The 16,471-nt window shown below is 35.0% G+C and overlaps 1 protein-coding gene across 1 annotated transcript; it reads left to right on the top strand.

Moving 5' to 3' along the window:
* Nucleotides 1–280: 280 nt before the first annotated feature.
* LOC108903874 (thyroid receptor-interacting protein 6) lies at nucleotides 281–15,499 on the top strand. Its single transcript, XM_018706211.1, is given in 12 exon segments — nucleotides 281–546; nucleotides 926–1,071; nucleotides 1,460–1,730; nucleotides 1,786–1,943; nucleotides 2,002–2,107; nucleotides 4,298–4,497; nucleotides 8,982–9,254; nucleotides 10,468–10,611; nucleotides 10,950–11,128; nucleotides 11,279–11,399; nucleotides 13,580–13,670; nucleotides 13,673–15,499. Coding segments are annotated over 11 exon segments (1,806 nt in total). The 5' UTR covers nucleotides 281–546; nucleotides 926–933; the 3' UTR covers nucleotides 13,798–15,499.
* The last annotated feature ends 972 nt before the right edge of the window (nucleotides 15,500–16,471 follow it).

The raw sequence follows: 16,471 nt of genomic DNA on the forward strand, positions 1-16,471 counted from the left end.
CAAACAAGCACGTCCGCTCAGCTCGGCTGTTCGCACTGAACTGGGGATTTCGTGCGTTTATAAATATAGAAAGGCGTAATCGCACAAATTTCACACAACCTGTACCATGGAACGGCTAATTACTCTACTGTTGACGGTGTAGTGTAGTGTGGTTGTGTTATGTGTTGTGGTTTGTGTTATCAAGGAATCAAGGTGACTGGTGAGTCGGTGACTGTTTAGAAATAGAAACCTCGGTGTGGTATGGTATGACCACATACTTCTATAGAAGTATGTGGGTATGACCAAAGTGAATTTTGATAGATTTTCAGTTTTGTATTTTGTTATTATTTACCTGTGATCTGTGATATAGAAGACAGAAAAGGCTGTAAGTCCTAGAGCGAGATAGGAGATCTATCATCCCAGTATTTCAGTTTTCAGTGCATTAAAAGCAAGAGTAATATTATCACTTTTTCAAACTTGTTTCATATCAAAGAATTATAGTATAGGAATTTATGACCTCACCGCTTGCTTTCAGAAATTAGTAATCGTTTTCTCTTCTTCGACAGGGTAAGTAAAAATCACAGTGAATCATTTAAGTAGGTACATTTATAAACTTTTTATTTGCATAGCTTGCGATAACCTAATTTGATATTAAATTCATTGTTCTCTGTACAAAGGCTTTTCAGGCGTGTAAATAATTTTTGTGAAATATATATTTTTAATTGAAATCTAAAATTTTGTATATTTTTTAACTTTCTTCTTTGTCATTACTTTTTCTGTGAAATATATTTGTTTCTGCAAACTGTTTAAGATTATTTGACACTAATAAAAAAGGTTAATTGATATTTTCATGAATTTTTAATTTAAAGCAAAAATGAAGGTCATATTAATTATTATTTAGTAAATATGTATATAATTTTTTTACTACCAGCAAAATAAATTTTAGGTTTAAATATGAACGATTTAGACAGACAGCTGGCGGAGTTGGCCTTAATAAATCAAACTGAGTTACAGCCCAGTTCAAGTAGTACACCAGGAAAGAAAATTGGGCCCGCTGTACCACCAAAACCAAAAAAGAGTCAACAACCACAGGTAATCCCATCTGGAAACAATGGTTATGATTCATAAGTTGCCACATAGGTGCCATTATCAGTTACTGATATTTTGATCATTTCCTATTTTAATGCATTACTTCATAATATCCATTATCCATAAGAAATTATCTTTGTTTATAGGATTAGGAATTTTAATGATAGAATGTAGAATGTTGTTTGTTTATTGACCGAGATATTTTATGATGTGTTATTAATTAAGGGTCAATACACCCTACAACCATGCATTGGGGACAGTAATATAACGATAACATTTTTAAAAGCCTTTGGCTACAATGTTAAAACTTTAGTAAATCACAGAGAAAAAAATATTTTTTAATTTTACTTTTATTTTAAGATAATACAAAAAATATACACGGTTATTCCAGATACCTCAGTCATACCCTTTAAAGCAAACGGTTGAACCGAGCTACGCTTCGAGGTTACAAGCCAACCAATTTTATTCAAATGTACCTCCACCGAATCCACAGTCCCACTATTCTAACACCCCCACTCTGCCAGCAAATACGAAATTCCGCCCGCAGCACGTTCAAGATAGCAACTACGTGAATTTGACGAGGGAAGGTGATCACGCTAATCAGTATTCCAACCTCCCCAGAAGCGGTTCGGCCATGAGCAGTGCGTCACTGCCACGACAAGGTGAGAATTGTACAGCTTTGATAGAACGTTTTCGCTGATTTTCTTTTTTTTTTAGGTAGTTCAATGGCTAATTATGGATCCAGCCTTCCGCAGACTTGTTCTTTACCAAGACAATGTATGGGTTCACCCGCAACTGGTGCTAATCACGCTGTCAACACCTTGGGCCCCAAGGGGTACACGAAACCGGATCATGTTACGTACAGCAACATACAGGTTTGAATGCGAGGTACCTTAACGTTTGTAGCATCAAACCGAGTAATATTTTTTATAGATCGGGCAGTCCAGAAACCAGGACGGGATCATCTACAGCAATTTGATCCACCCACCAAGGGACGGGGGCAACGTTTATAGTAACGCTAGTGCATACGGAAATGGTGGTAAGTAAAAATCTTATGACGTAAATTTTCCAGTATCACAATAGTAGGCGATGTTTCTTTTCGACGCGATTCTATTAATTATCGTTTACAATATCGATTCTCGGCATCACAGCATCACTCACCGATATAATCGCATTTTGTGCTTAACGTTTCTCTTCCAATATTCTTGATCTGTTAAATTTGTTTGACTTCTACCCTGATTGTGAGATTGGTGACTTAATTCTTATTCGATTCAATTTTTAATAACAGTTATTGAAATAACTAGAATACATTTTTCGCATTTGCACACATATGACATGTACCGACACGCCTCAGCTGGAAACTGAGGCACGACTGGATTTCATGATGTGAAATCATGCAACATCGGTCGTCTCTCTTTTTGTACACGATAGATAAAAAGACGGAAATAGGCATGAGGGTTGCTTTCGCTGTACCTACAGCAAAAATAAAACACTCTCTCAACGGTACGAATAAAGTATTTTTATTGAAAACGAAGCTTGTGAAAAAAAGACGTGTTGTCGGTTCGAGCGTTTGCTGGAGAGTCCCCCTTGGTGTGGAGTCGCTCGCAGAAGTACTTGGTCCTTGGCGCCAATCTGACGGGGTAGTCTTCCGGGAACCCTAGTGCGTCCGGGCGGCGTCAAGCTGGTGCTCTTGACGCAATACTCAAAATGGGTCACTTGCGAACATGTGTACCCACAGGCACTTGTGTGAAGATTGAAATTTATTATTAGTCCAGTCGGTATCTGTTTCGGGATGGATGTTTTATATAGTAACCCTAATTTTTGTTGGAAATAGTTCTAAATATTATGTAAAATGATAATTGCAATATGCGCCCGCTGAAAAAGTTTTAGATTTTATCCATTTTAGCAACAATTAGAATTTTTTCAAAATTTTTACCTTTATATCACGAATACGCTCCTGCAGCAATTGAAATCTCAAGAAGTAACTATCACAAGCTACTGTCAAGGTTGTTTTACAGCAAAATAATAGCGATTATATTCGTTATCTGTAGTAGAAACTGACAAAAAATTTATTGAATTTGCACGAATGAATTGTGCTGCTCCGCTCGCATAGTTCCCCCCACTCCACACTCTGACTCTCTGCACGATTCCTGTAAAATGTATCGATCTTTTTTGCATCAGAATAGTTAAAAATATATTATTGATTTAAACAAATTTTCATACTTACAATGTCTTTGCTTCAATCAAAATCATTGTTGTTTTGCCGTAAACTCATTTCAACTTTGAGCTTTCATATCTCAATGACGATTCATCATATCCACAAGATCAAACATGGATTTTGTTCGTCAATCCTTCCTCTATTTGATCCCATAATTACATTTGAAGAATGTGCAATTACGGTAGCTCCATCTCTAAATGTTTATAAGTACCAATTTTTTTGAAGAAAGTTTGAAAAAATTCTAATTGTTGCTAAAATGGATAAAATTGAAAATTTTTTAATGGGAATTGATAGTTGAGACTCCAAAGGGTATGTATAAAAATTGGGAGCTCAAAATAATCATTGGTTTTACCGTGAGAAAAAAATGAAAAATAAGTATAATTCTGTATTTTCTTAATTAACAATTGAATCTTGAATTGAATCTACTTGGCCGATTTTGATTAAAAAATTTCTACAATACTACCATATCATGAACTACTCAGAACCATACTTTTTATATGGCTGCTCTAAAGTCAAGGTCCGAAATAAATACATGAAAAAAACGTCTTTTTTCACTAATTTTTTTTGGTCTATACGGTATTGCAGCAACAATAATGCACATAAAAATTTCGGACCACTTTTACTTTGAAGAGACTCAAAACGAAACTCTTTTTCCTTTGACTATTTTCTCTATTGTCAATATTCTCCGAGTTATACATGAAAGAAGGGAGGAAAATGCCCCTTTTTAATTTTTTTTTACATTCTCTTGCGCTAACATTTATGCACAACTTTTTCAGCGGCCGTATATCCCAATTAACATTTTACATAATATTTAGAACTATTTCCAACAAAAATTAGCATTACTATATGAAACATCCATATAACCTGCTTTTAAAACAGATACTGACTGAACTATATGTGAAATGAACGACAATTGAAAATTTCCATCCACAAAATTATTTTATTTGGTGGTTTGATTTACTCTTTCAGTACTGGAATATAATAATTCTTTGAATTATTATGTTTTTCTAGACGATTTGCCGCCTCCACCTCCACCTCTGGACATGTCCTCTGGTCTAGCAGACTATGCCCCTTGCACGGTAAATACAAATTTACCGCCGCCACCGGAGGATTTGCTGCCCCCTCCGTCTCCGGTTAGTTCCAGTTACAGTGAATTGAGGAGGGCTACCCAGCCGGGGCAGGATTTCCATAATTATAGTATGGAGTCACAGGTAAGTTTCGATAAAGTCTGTTCTTTGATGTGTTTCGTGAATGTTGTGCTTAAGCTTTCCAGGTGTTTTTTTTTACAGTGTCTGTCGTTTATATGAAATAACAGTTTTAAGGCGATGGATAGTAATGACAATTTTTTGTAAAAATTAAAAAATTTAAATTAAAAAATCATTAATCAGGCATAAAAGGTAATTTAACCGTATTATTTGTTTTTTTTTTTTCATTTTTATGAGTCATTGTTCTTTTCCGAACAATAAATATTCCATATTAATTAAAAAAAACCTTTGTTTATTTATTTATTATTTAAATATTTTGTTTTGAAATTAATTATTTTTCACTTTTCTGTTAACTTTCAATTTTTTTAAGACTGATTTTATTGTGGCGTAGTGCATAGATCCATCTACATGCGATCTACGGAACTATGTAAAAGGAAGCTTTCCAAGCGACCGAAACAAATTTTATCAGCATAAGTGTATCTACGATGAAGTCATAACGTTCTACGTACAGTGAGTTCTTTCTAGTTGTCATGTAGACGCACATTGAATAGTGTACAACAATCAAGTTCTATTTTAAAATCGGTAAAACTTCCACGGGAACATATTGACTATTACAAACCGTATGGTGTGTTTCTTTGGTAGGGGAGGGTTCGTGATGGCCGAGACAACGTGCACGATGACGGGCCATCCCCATACAACCGAAAGAACGAAAACATTGAAGTTCTGCTCTGAAGTCCGATCGTCGGTCAATCGGACATTATCTGCCAACATTCTGATGGTTGATCGATGATCAGACTTCACCGCAGAGCGGTGCGGGAAAGCTCAGTCCTCTCGTCGTTGTGCCTAGGCCATCACGATACCTCCCGAACCACAGGAACACAGTTGGATGTAATTGTTCGGTCGCTCGGAAGGCTTCCGGCTACGTAGTTCCGTTGACTGCACATGGATAGCGCCACGCACTTCGCCACAATATCAGTCTTAAAACTTAATAATCGGACCGTGTATAACCGTTGCACTATAATTTTGTATATTAATCATACTTTTGTGTATTTGCTAACCAGTTTGAAGATACAGATTCTCTATATGGATGCGGATCCATGTCACAGGTAACGTCATTTCGTTTGGTGTTTGTGTTGAATGTTGAATATTGTATAGTGCAGATTTGTCTTATTCTATTGTCCTTTGTATGGTTGACGATGTGGTATTAATAGTTTACGTTGTTATTGTCCTATTTTTTGCATGTTTGTCTCTCTTGTCTTATCCGGAGCACCGTCTTTATTTCTTTCCTTTCCTCCAGTGTTATGGGTAGTGTTTGTATGATTACGATTTTAATTTGTGCACCAGAGGAGGTAGGTTCTTGTAGTGCACAGGGTATCTAGAAAAAGAAATGATTTTTCAATGATTAGGTAACTGCAATTGTTGATGTGGTTAGCACTTGGGTTTTTTTAGAGTAATTATTATTATTTTTAGTCAGCAGGAAACTTCAGTATAGTAAATATGTCTGCAATTTGCATTTTTTTCTCTGAATTACTTGTGCGGATATATTATTATTAAATAAATGAAGATCGACCAGCATGGAATTTTTTTTTCTGTTCGTACTCTGAAGAATTGCATGTTTGGTATTTTTTTTTTACAGGATTTTTTATTGAGTTTGTGATAGTTTTTAATGAGTTTTCCCTTGCGTCATTTTGAGATGATTTATTCTAGAGGCAGGAAATTTTTTGAAACTGATTTGTGTTGATCCGATTAGTAGATACTTATTAAAAAAATTAAGGGATTTATATTGACAATTGTAGTTTCCAAAAATTCTTACAGATAATAAATTACAATTTTTTAACAAACGGGTACAAAATAATTATACGTTTGGAGAGGGAAAATTAATATTTTCAATAATCGTAACATAATTTTTTTTATAAAGTAATGGATAACGAAATTTGTCGTTATTAAATAACACCCCCACAAAAAAAAAAGTGGAATATCCGAATCTGGTGTTCATTTGACCCGATTAGCTCTGGGCTAAGGTCAGTTCAAGGTCAAATGTAGATAATCAATTGCCAACAAAGTAAACCAATATATTTATACATTTTTGGTGTCACTGAATGCGAATTCGGGGTCCGTTTGACACGATTAGCTCTGGTTGAAGATAAGTTCAAGGTCAAATGTATAGAATCAATTGCCACAAAGTAAACCTCTATATCTGTGTATTTTTGGGGTTACTGAATCCGAATCCAGCGTCCATTTGACAAAATCAGATCTGGTTTAAGGTCAGTTCAAGGTCAAATGTAGGGAATCAATTGCCAGTAATATAAACTAATATATGTATACTCTTTTGGGGTCGCTGAATCCGAATCTGGTGTCCGTTTGACCCGATTACCTCTGGGTTAACGCCAGTTCAAGGTCAAATATAGTGAATCAATTGCCAACAAACTAAACCAATATATCTATACGTTTTTGGCCTCGCTGAATCAGAATCCAGTGTCCGTTTGACCTGATTAGCTCTGGGTTAAGGTCAGTTCAAGGTCAAATGTAGAGAATCTATTGCCAACAAAGTAAACCTATATATCTGTATGTTTTTGGGGTTGCTGAATCCGAATCTGGTGTCCATTTGACAAAATCAGATCCGGTTTAAGGTCAATTCAAGGTCAAACATATTAAAATTTTAATAACAAATAAGATTAAAGACACAAAGCTTTAACTCTGATCCTGTGACTCTCGAGTTTATTGTTTTCACGTCAGAATTCTAGTATCAATAAATTTAATTAAGTAAGCTTTAAACCAAGGCATCAGTTAATGCTGCATGTACATTAATTCACACAGTGAGTTTTAACTTTTGTGGTATCGGAACTATTTTATGGTCAAAAGATCTGCGAAATGTATTTCTTTTACGTTTTCTCGAATTCAATGGTAAATCTCGTTTTATGGAGTTTACTTTGTTAGCAAATGAGATTCTATACATTTGACCTTGAACTGACCTTAACACAGACCTGATCGGATCAAACGGACATTGGATTTAGATTTGGCGACCCCAAAAACGTATAGATATGTAGGGTTACTTTGTTGGCATTAATTTTCTACATTTGACTTTCAAGTGACCTTCAACCAGCGCTAATCGAGTCAAACGGACACCGGATTCGGATTCAGCGACCCCAAAAACATATAGTTACCATGGTCTTGTCTTTCGAATATTCCACTTTTTTTTTGTCATCATAATTAATTTCTATCATTGACAGTTCCTCAACTAAATATAAGGAACATTTAGCTTGCCCCTGCCTGTTGTAAATGTATTGGGTGTAACTAAAATCCTTATCACCTGAATTATTATTATTATTTTCAATATACTTTGATATCATGACACTTTTAGCAATAATTACATATGTATGGTTTGATATCTTACCAAAAAAATTGTAGGCAAATTTGACTAATTTCACTGTGGCATGTACAGTGTTTGTGGACAATCAGAAACTCAAGCTGCGCATGAAATTTAAATGAAATTGTTCCAACCGTATTCGTGTAATTGAGAAAAAAAACACCTTTTAAACTTTTACACTCCATGTTTTGACATTGAAAATTTTTTTAGGCGCATGTTTATAGGATTATTTTCTGTTGTAACTATTTCTCATTCAAATTTGACCAAGGACTTTAGTTACACCCTGTAGACTTTTCCTAGTGTTACCCAAGGACTCGCTGGTTAGAATTTGTTGTTTTTTTTTCTGTAGGTGTTCGGGGCATACGTTTATAAGAAAATTACAATTATTTGTTTAATTTTCTACCACCCTGTATACTTTTGGGTACCCACGGGGCACAATGTGTATTTTATTTATAGTTTTTGGTGACTGGAGACAAGTAAAAGGTGCTTCCAGTTAATAAATTTGTTTATTGTAGTCTTCTTCAGCCTACGAATCCATCTACGAACCCATCTACGAACTAATCAATTTTACGTCTTCCAGTCGGATGTCTTCTAATCGTTCCTCTAACACTCCACACGTAAGTGAAGCACTTGTGTAATTGAGGTATACGATTGACGATTATAAAGTATAGAAGACCAGTAATAGTCTTCTAGTTGTATAGAGACATCATTATTTCTCATAATCTTAGCAAATATAAATATTGCTTTGTAGTAAGTGTCATTTCTGTTGTAGTCCTCTTCGACTTATGAATCTGTCTACGAATCGATTAGTCCTAGACCCCCAAATCCCTCGACGTCGAGAATTAATCCTTTAAATGCCTCTGACGTAAGTGGTGTCAACTATTTTAATAATAGTTTTTGTCTCCGCAGGAAGAAACAAAAACCATATAATCAACGTTTATTTTGTAGTGGTCCGATTATGAAAATATGTACGCACCGATCAACGTAATGCCTGCAAATCGGGCATCGAGGTTCGATACCCTGCATGTGCCCTGTGTAAGTGGGGCTGGTATAATATATCGTATTTTTTTTTGTTTTACTTCAATCAGATGGGGGACTTCCGTAACGAAAATATTTGTTGTAGTCGTCTTCGACCTACGAGTCGATCTACGAACCTATCAATCCCCGGCCCCCGAGTCAGATGTCTTCCAGGTCTAACTACTCCCTGTACGCGCCTTACGTGAGCGGTGCTAGCAGCACCATGACTGGACCGAGTCAGTCTGTCAGTCGCATCGGTCACAATAAGGAACAGGAAGTCGACAGCCTCACCGATCTCTTGGTGCAGGGAATGGGCGGCGTGGGCCCCGATACTGATCAGGAGGATGTGTACGGGGTGTGCGTTAAGTGTGGGGAGAAGGTAAGTCGTTAAATAAGTGCATGTGACTAGATTGTCGGACCAAACCACGCAACACACTGCATTATAAATATTGGCCGCTAATAATGACAAACGACCTCAGGGCTAACTATTGGAAAATTTTTATGCAGAAAAATTTTTGTGCAGACATTCAAGTGAAATTGATGAAAAATTTCCAAAAAAATCTTTCATTTAGGTTAACTATACCAAGAGTTTTCCAAAAATACCAAATATATAGTTATTACTACGCAACAAAATTATCGCAACAAAAGTTTCAACGAAATTTTGTCATTTTTCTAATGAGCATATTATTTCCATCAATTTTTATCGCATCAAGACGATGTTTTCTTCATTTTGTAGATAATTATCTGTGCTTTAAGAAAAGATATATGCGAAATCGATGCGAGTCGATGTCCCATCTCCATTTCCTGATAAAGTCCAAGCATTTCTTTTCCTTAAAAAACTTGATTGCTTGGCATGCGTTACCTGGTTCGCCCCGACTTTTTTTGAAAATAACACAGACGATCGTAAATTGCATTTTCTAACAAGCTATTTGGAATAAAATTAAGTCTACGTTTTTTTTTACTGAGATGCCATTTTGATGTTATTTGTGTTTCAAGCAATCAAATTTTTTAAGAAAATTTGAGCTTTATCATGACATGAAGATGCGGTATCGACTCGCATCCATTTCACATATAGAGATAACTATCTATAAAATGAGAAATATATCGTCTTGATATGATGAAAATTGGCAGCTATGCATATTAGAAAAATTGCAAAATTTCTATGAAAAATTTTGTGGCAATAATTTTGTTGTGAAGTGTATATTACATAAATCAAAAGGACGTGTCTATAAATTCACATCGTCTAAAGATACTCTTGTCAGTTTAAAACAAAAACTAAAACGAAAAGTCAAAAAAGTTTGGATATAAAGTGGTTTTTGTATTTTTTATTTGTCTGATTTTTTCAGTAAAATTTTTTGGTTGGGCAAAACTATTTTCATAAAAATATACCTCGACTGATCCTTTTGGCGCTACGGTTTATTTCGCTAATTTTTTAAAATTTTTTTGCAGGTGGCAAAATACCCAAAAAATATCTTCAGATAATATCGGAATAATTTAGATTTTATTTATCTTTTGAAAAACAGAATATAAGAAAAAATGAGAACCGATCTTATTGTGTGATTCCCATTTTTGTTTTTGTTTTTATTTCATAGATTGTTGGAGAAAATAGCGGATGCACAGCAATGGACCAGTTGTATCACACGAAATGTTTTACATGCCATCATTGCGCGATAAATTTGCAAGGAAAGCCATTCTATGCTCTCGACGGCAATCCTTATTGCGAAGAAGATTACTTGGTAAGTGCATTTTCAGCTTTTAACAATATTTAATAAAAAATATTTGAAACAAAGTCCCATATTATATGTACTGAAATTAAATTATAATTTTTGTTATTTTAGCTAGATTGTAGATTAATAAGTAGAAAAAAACGGTAATTGTTTTGTCGATTTTATTTTGACATCTTCAGGGATATTTTTACTTTTTTTTTGATTAATTCTTTTGTTACTGCGCCCAAATAAAAACGCCCGAACTGCTTTCTCCTTCCACGTTTTGACCTACATTTGGCTAAAACGACAGTAAAAACGGGTTTATTAAGTTAACCTACCATGATATAAATTATTTTGCTTTACCGCAGAACACTTTGGAGAAATGCTGCGTGTGCCAGAAACCCATCCTAGACCGCATCCTGAGAGCAACCGGGAAGCCGTACCATCCGAAATGTTTCTGTTGCGTCGTGTGCGGCAAGAGCCTGGACGGCATTCCGTTCACCGTCGATGCCACGAATCGGGTGCATTGCATCGAAGATTTCCACAAGTGAGTACAATTTTTAAACCGGATTAAAAAAAAACGAATTAAAACCCGACGCCATGCTTTGTCCTTGTGATCCTTCTGATTTAAATCCATTAGACCTCATTTTTCTTGTGAATTCGGCTCGAATCTACTTATAATTAATTTTGTTATTAGAATATTCGCTCCGAGGTGTTGGGTTTGCAAGCAACCCATTATGCCCGAACCTGGAGAAGAGGAGACGGTACGGGTTGTAGCTTTGGACCATAGCTTCCATATACAGTGCTACAAATGCGAGGTAGGTGGCAATAATAATAATATCTCTACCTCTCATTCTAATCGCAACGATAAGCCAAGAAGTTGGAGATTTTGTGTGGGGGAGGGGATGGCACATATTATTATTCAGTATGTTTATTTTTTCCTCAAAAACGGTGCATCCGACGAAAAAAATTTAAGAGACCAATTTCATTCAGAATTGATGGCGGATTTCTAAAAATCTATCAAAACGGGAAAAAATTGGTGGCGTACCATTTTTTTTTATTAAAAAAGATTGTGGCATTCTCGGAAGAACTCCACTGGTGCAAACAGAAATATTCGGATCACCCCAAAAAATGCACATTTATCCTTCCAAAGCGTCAAAAAGTGTTTGAAATAATTAATAGAAACAACAAAAAATTAAAATTTAAACATCTCGGAAATGAAGCATATTTCAACCTACTTTTATATGAACTTTTTTTCACAAAATAACTTCGACAACTACCTCCTGAAATATTTCGCACTTATTTGCAAACACCCTGTATAATCGCTTAGTTTATTTTCACAAGTACCTCGTATTTTAATTTTATGAGCGATCATAAGTGGACCTGTTACGTTATTTGAGCTACAACTACGGGTTACTTTGTAGACGGTTATGTTTTTTTCCCCTTCCTGAAATTACGCCTAAGAAAATATTATTAGCTGTCACTTATATCTTCGAATTAGAAAAAAAGACCCTATTTCTCGAATCTATAGACCTATCAAGTAATACTATCAATCCTCGTCACCCCTGCCCTGAACGGGCACTGCTCCGTCACTAACTGAAAAGGCAGGACAATATTCTCCTCCACCTCCTCGACAGAAAGCGCAATTTTTCTTTCACTTCATTTTTTCATTCTTCATTTTTTCGTTTTGAAGTTATCTGAAAAATTGAAAAATGGAAAAACTTTTTGCTGTGGACATTGCTAGGACATTTTTTTGTATAGAATTCTGTACACATAATCGTATTGGTCGTGTCTCGTATCAGAATGGGTAAAATGACATGCAACATTTGTTTTTATGGGTCATATTGGATTTTCACATTTTTTAATACATCAATTACAAAACACATTTTTCCAATTATGATGTGTGTCATATGATATCGCTTACTTTTTGTTTTCGTCAAAATACTAAATTATCCATTTTTTCAAAGAGTGCTCTGGATCAATACATTACATTCGGCTGTTTTGAACTACTTTGAACTATATTTGACAGTTAAGTTAAATTTTCATTGACACTGTCAAAGTTTAGAGAAATAAAAATGCAATTTTCATATGAAACAATGCCAGATATCCTACAAATGATTTAATAAATATGTTTGAAACATATCTCGAACTTCTTCATGTGAAAATTTCATTTTTACATATCTAAACTTTGACAGTGTCAATGAGAATTTAACTTAACTGTCAAAATTTTGTTTGAACACGGATGTAATATTGTTTTCAAAGCACTCTCTGTTAAATATGGATAAACTGATATTTTGCCGACAACAAAAATGTAGATTATATCATATGGTGCATCATCGAAATCAGAAAAAGGCACTAAATTCAAAATCCAAAATGGCGTCTATAAGAAAAAGAAAAGTTGCAGGTTGCTTCTCCATTTTGGTAGACACTGTGCCTAATTCGACTACATATTTGAATTCCTCACAAAAAGTATTCTAACAATGAGTTTAATAATCAAAATGTTTAGTTTTTTGTCATCGATAAATTGAGGAAAAAAAGAGGGTAAATTTCTCTTCAGCAAGTTTTTCGTGATCTAATTCGGTGATTTAGCCATAATTTGACAGACCCAACGGTGCAGCTCAAAAATCGATAAACTAGTGGATATTCTGTATACACTCAATGTTAAAAAAATGGCCCTGTATTATGACGGTATTAAGTTTGTGTCACCAAATTTGGTTGAAAGGCCAATTTTGGGGGTCGTTTTTAGAGCACTATAGTTTTTTAAAGTTTCGAAGATCATTCGTTTCATGTTAGATACGACCCACTTTGGGCTTTAAATTAATATTTGGTTCGTTTGATGGTTTTGTCCATTCGAAGGTTGCGACTAAAAGATTTCATGTTTTGGTCGCATCTTGGTGTCTTTTATAGACGTACGTATTCACATTAAAATTTATATTTGGTTGTAAGAACTGTATTATTTGTTTAAAGCGGTACCCACAATATTTTTTAATTATTTCAGGATTGTGGCCTGGTGTTGTCTTCAGAAGCCGAAGGCAGGGGTTGCTACCCTCTCGACGGCCACGTTTTGTGCAAAAGTTGCAACGCTAAACGCGTTCAAGCACTCACAAGCCACATGACTACCGAACTGTAATTTTCCTTTCTGAGGCACGTTTAGACGTTGCGCCTAATCGGTACACCGTACACACGGACCGATCGGCGAACTCAGCATGTGCTTGATGGCAGTATTTATTTCAAGGTACGCGTTTGTAGGGATAAGAATTTTTTTTGTTATGCCTTGTAAGATGTTTTATATTTTCTTCCGGGTTTCATTCATTTTAAACTCACACACTGAAATTTTAGACTGGATAAAAGTACAAAAAATTTTTGCAGACATTCCATTTTGTATATCAGAACTGTTTTTGACGGGTTTTAAATTTTTTAAGGAGTATTGAATTGTATTTTTAAATTAAATCCATAATTTTATTAAGTTAAGAAAATTCTAGCACAAAGAGAACAATAACTGCCAACATAACACACAAACATTGTAACATTGTGATTTTATTCAAACTTTTTTATAAACGTTTTTACTTGGCTTCGCTATGCTTCCTAAAGCGAAATTTTTATTCACACTTTTTTAAATTTTAATGGGATGTTGAATAAGTTCTCGCCATTTTTTGTTTTCACTGAAAATATTGTCCATCGATAGCTGTTACTTCGTCTCATCTTTTTGGCAGTGTTTTAATTCCACGTCGGAAAATCGTCACGTTTTTTTGAGGCAATCCAAGGGCCGACCCATTTTTTGACATCTTCATTAAAATGGAAGTGCAACATGTGGTTGTCATGCTGCAAAATCACTTTGTCGTGTCTCTGCCGTTTTTTCTTCAATGCTCCGATCAAACGCATAAATTATAGTCGATAGCGATCTCTCTTGATGGTTTCGTTCGCTTTGAGCAGCTCGTAATAAACTACACCCAGCTGATTCTAGCTTTGCCGACGATGTTCACCCATGGCCAGACTTGCCCCACGATTTTCTATGCTTGGGATTATCGTAGCGTATCCATTTTTCATTGCCAATTTTCAGTCCAATACAATGCAAAAAACCTTTCCTTTTCTGCCGTTGAAAGAGCTGTTCACACGAGCAAAGACGCCGTTCGACATCTCTCGGCTTCAACTCGTACCTAGCTTTTGAATCATTTTTAATGCTCTCAATCGTGTCGAAACTATTGTGCGATCAACTTCTAATGATTCTGCAAGTTCCGTCAGCATCTGACGTGAGTCTTCACGAAGTAATGCCTCCAATTCTTCATCCTCAAACTCTTTTGGGTGCGTCAGAGCTCTTTTTATTTTCAACATCAAAATCATGATTTTTGAAGCGTCTAAACCAATCTCTGCATGTCGTTTGCGACATAGCACGGTCGTCGTAAGTCTCAACAAGAATTCGGTGTACTTTAGCTGCAGATTTCTTTTGAATAAAGTAATGCAGTGGAATTCCCCGCAAATACTCTTTTTTTGGTACGAAATTCGATCTGTTTAACACTATGAAAAAAAAAGTAGTCTACTCTTTGGCGAAATTTCAAGCTAGCTTAACGGTACTTCTGTATAGATGCGTTACAATCTTGAACTATACGCTTGTGATTCCGGTAGCGCCATGTCTTGGAAAACGGCGAGAGCTTATTCAACGTCCCATAAGTTAATGCTTTTTTAATGAGCGATGTGCTTTTTTTTTATCTATAGTAGACTTAGTACTTTGATATCTATAAAAAAAAATGTACGCTTTTATTTTATCTATATGACTCAGTAATGGACTACTTTCCTTTTAGAACTCTAGGTTTTAGTTAGAAATTCTGGTCAGAATGTAATATTTTGTGATTTTTTTTGTTGTAATTAAGTGCCAACGAAATATGTATAGAGGTATAAATATATGTAGGGCTCAACCTAACTGGTGGTTTTATTAAGAAAAAATATCAAACCTTTCATCCTTTCCTATACGAGTGGCGATTCTATTGTTAGAGATGGGCACTTTTCGGAAAAGTGTGTTACGGACACGTCTGTTAGACATGTCGATGAAATGTCCGGACATGTCGGGAAAAGTACTTTTGGCCTTGATTCTGATAAGGCACCTATGAGTGACGTCATGTTTTCACAAGTCACTGGTTGAAGGTACGCAAAGCAAAATATTACTTTTATTCTAATGAATACGTGTCGATGTATTTTACTTATTACCTACCTTTTGACTTTTATAGACTGGTTTCTAATTTTCCCCGGACAGCCAATACACTTATTTAAATGTTTTTCCATCCTACTGGAATTCTTAAAAATTGTTTTTGAGCAGAAGTTACATTACGATTTTTACTCAATTCAGAAAAATATAACCAAACTGTTGATTATGGCGTAATACTTCATTAATAAACTATTTGTGTGTTAAATATTAAATTATGAATCAACCGATTACTATTTACTAATCGTTAACTTTGACAAAAATAATAAAATATGGACACAAAAGAGGTTATATTTTTAAATGTCAGTTTCAGTGAGTGTTGTCAACTATTTTAAATTGCATTATCGTTTGTAGCGGATTAAATTATTGTATTTGGTTGAAAATTATCGTTTTCCTCTTCTTCTTCTTTTTTTGGCCTTCACCTAGAGGGTATTTAGCCAGCTGTTTAGAATTTTGACGTATTTGTTTAAGATCAGTAGTTTTAATTAAAATCCCTAGATTATAGGGACTTTTCTTCTTTTAATGTTGGTTACATCATAGGTTCAAAATTTACACAGGGTCCTGCCGTTATTAAATGATGTCATTTATTTATTTATTTATATTAATAATTGTACATTAATCAGTCCGCACAGAATCCAAATGAACTAACTTAAAATTATCGTATTTTATGCGTACGATATTTATTATCGTATA

The sequence above is a fragment of the Anoplophora glabripennis genome, unplaced genomic scaffold (genome assembly GCF_000390285.2).
Source record: "Anoplophora glabripennis isolate ALB-LARVAE unplaced genomic scaffold, Agla_2.0 scaffold49, whole genome shotgun sequence".
Taxonomy (NCBI): domain Eukaryota; kingdom Metazoa; phylum Arthropoda; class Insecta; order Coleoptera; family Cerambycidae; genus Anoplophora; species Anoplophora glabripennis.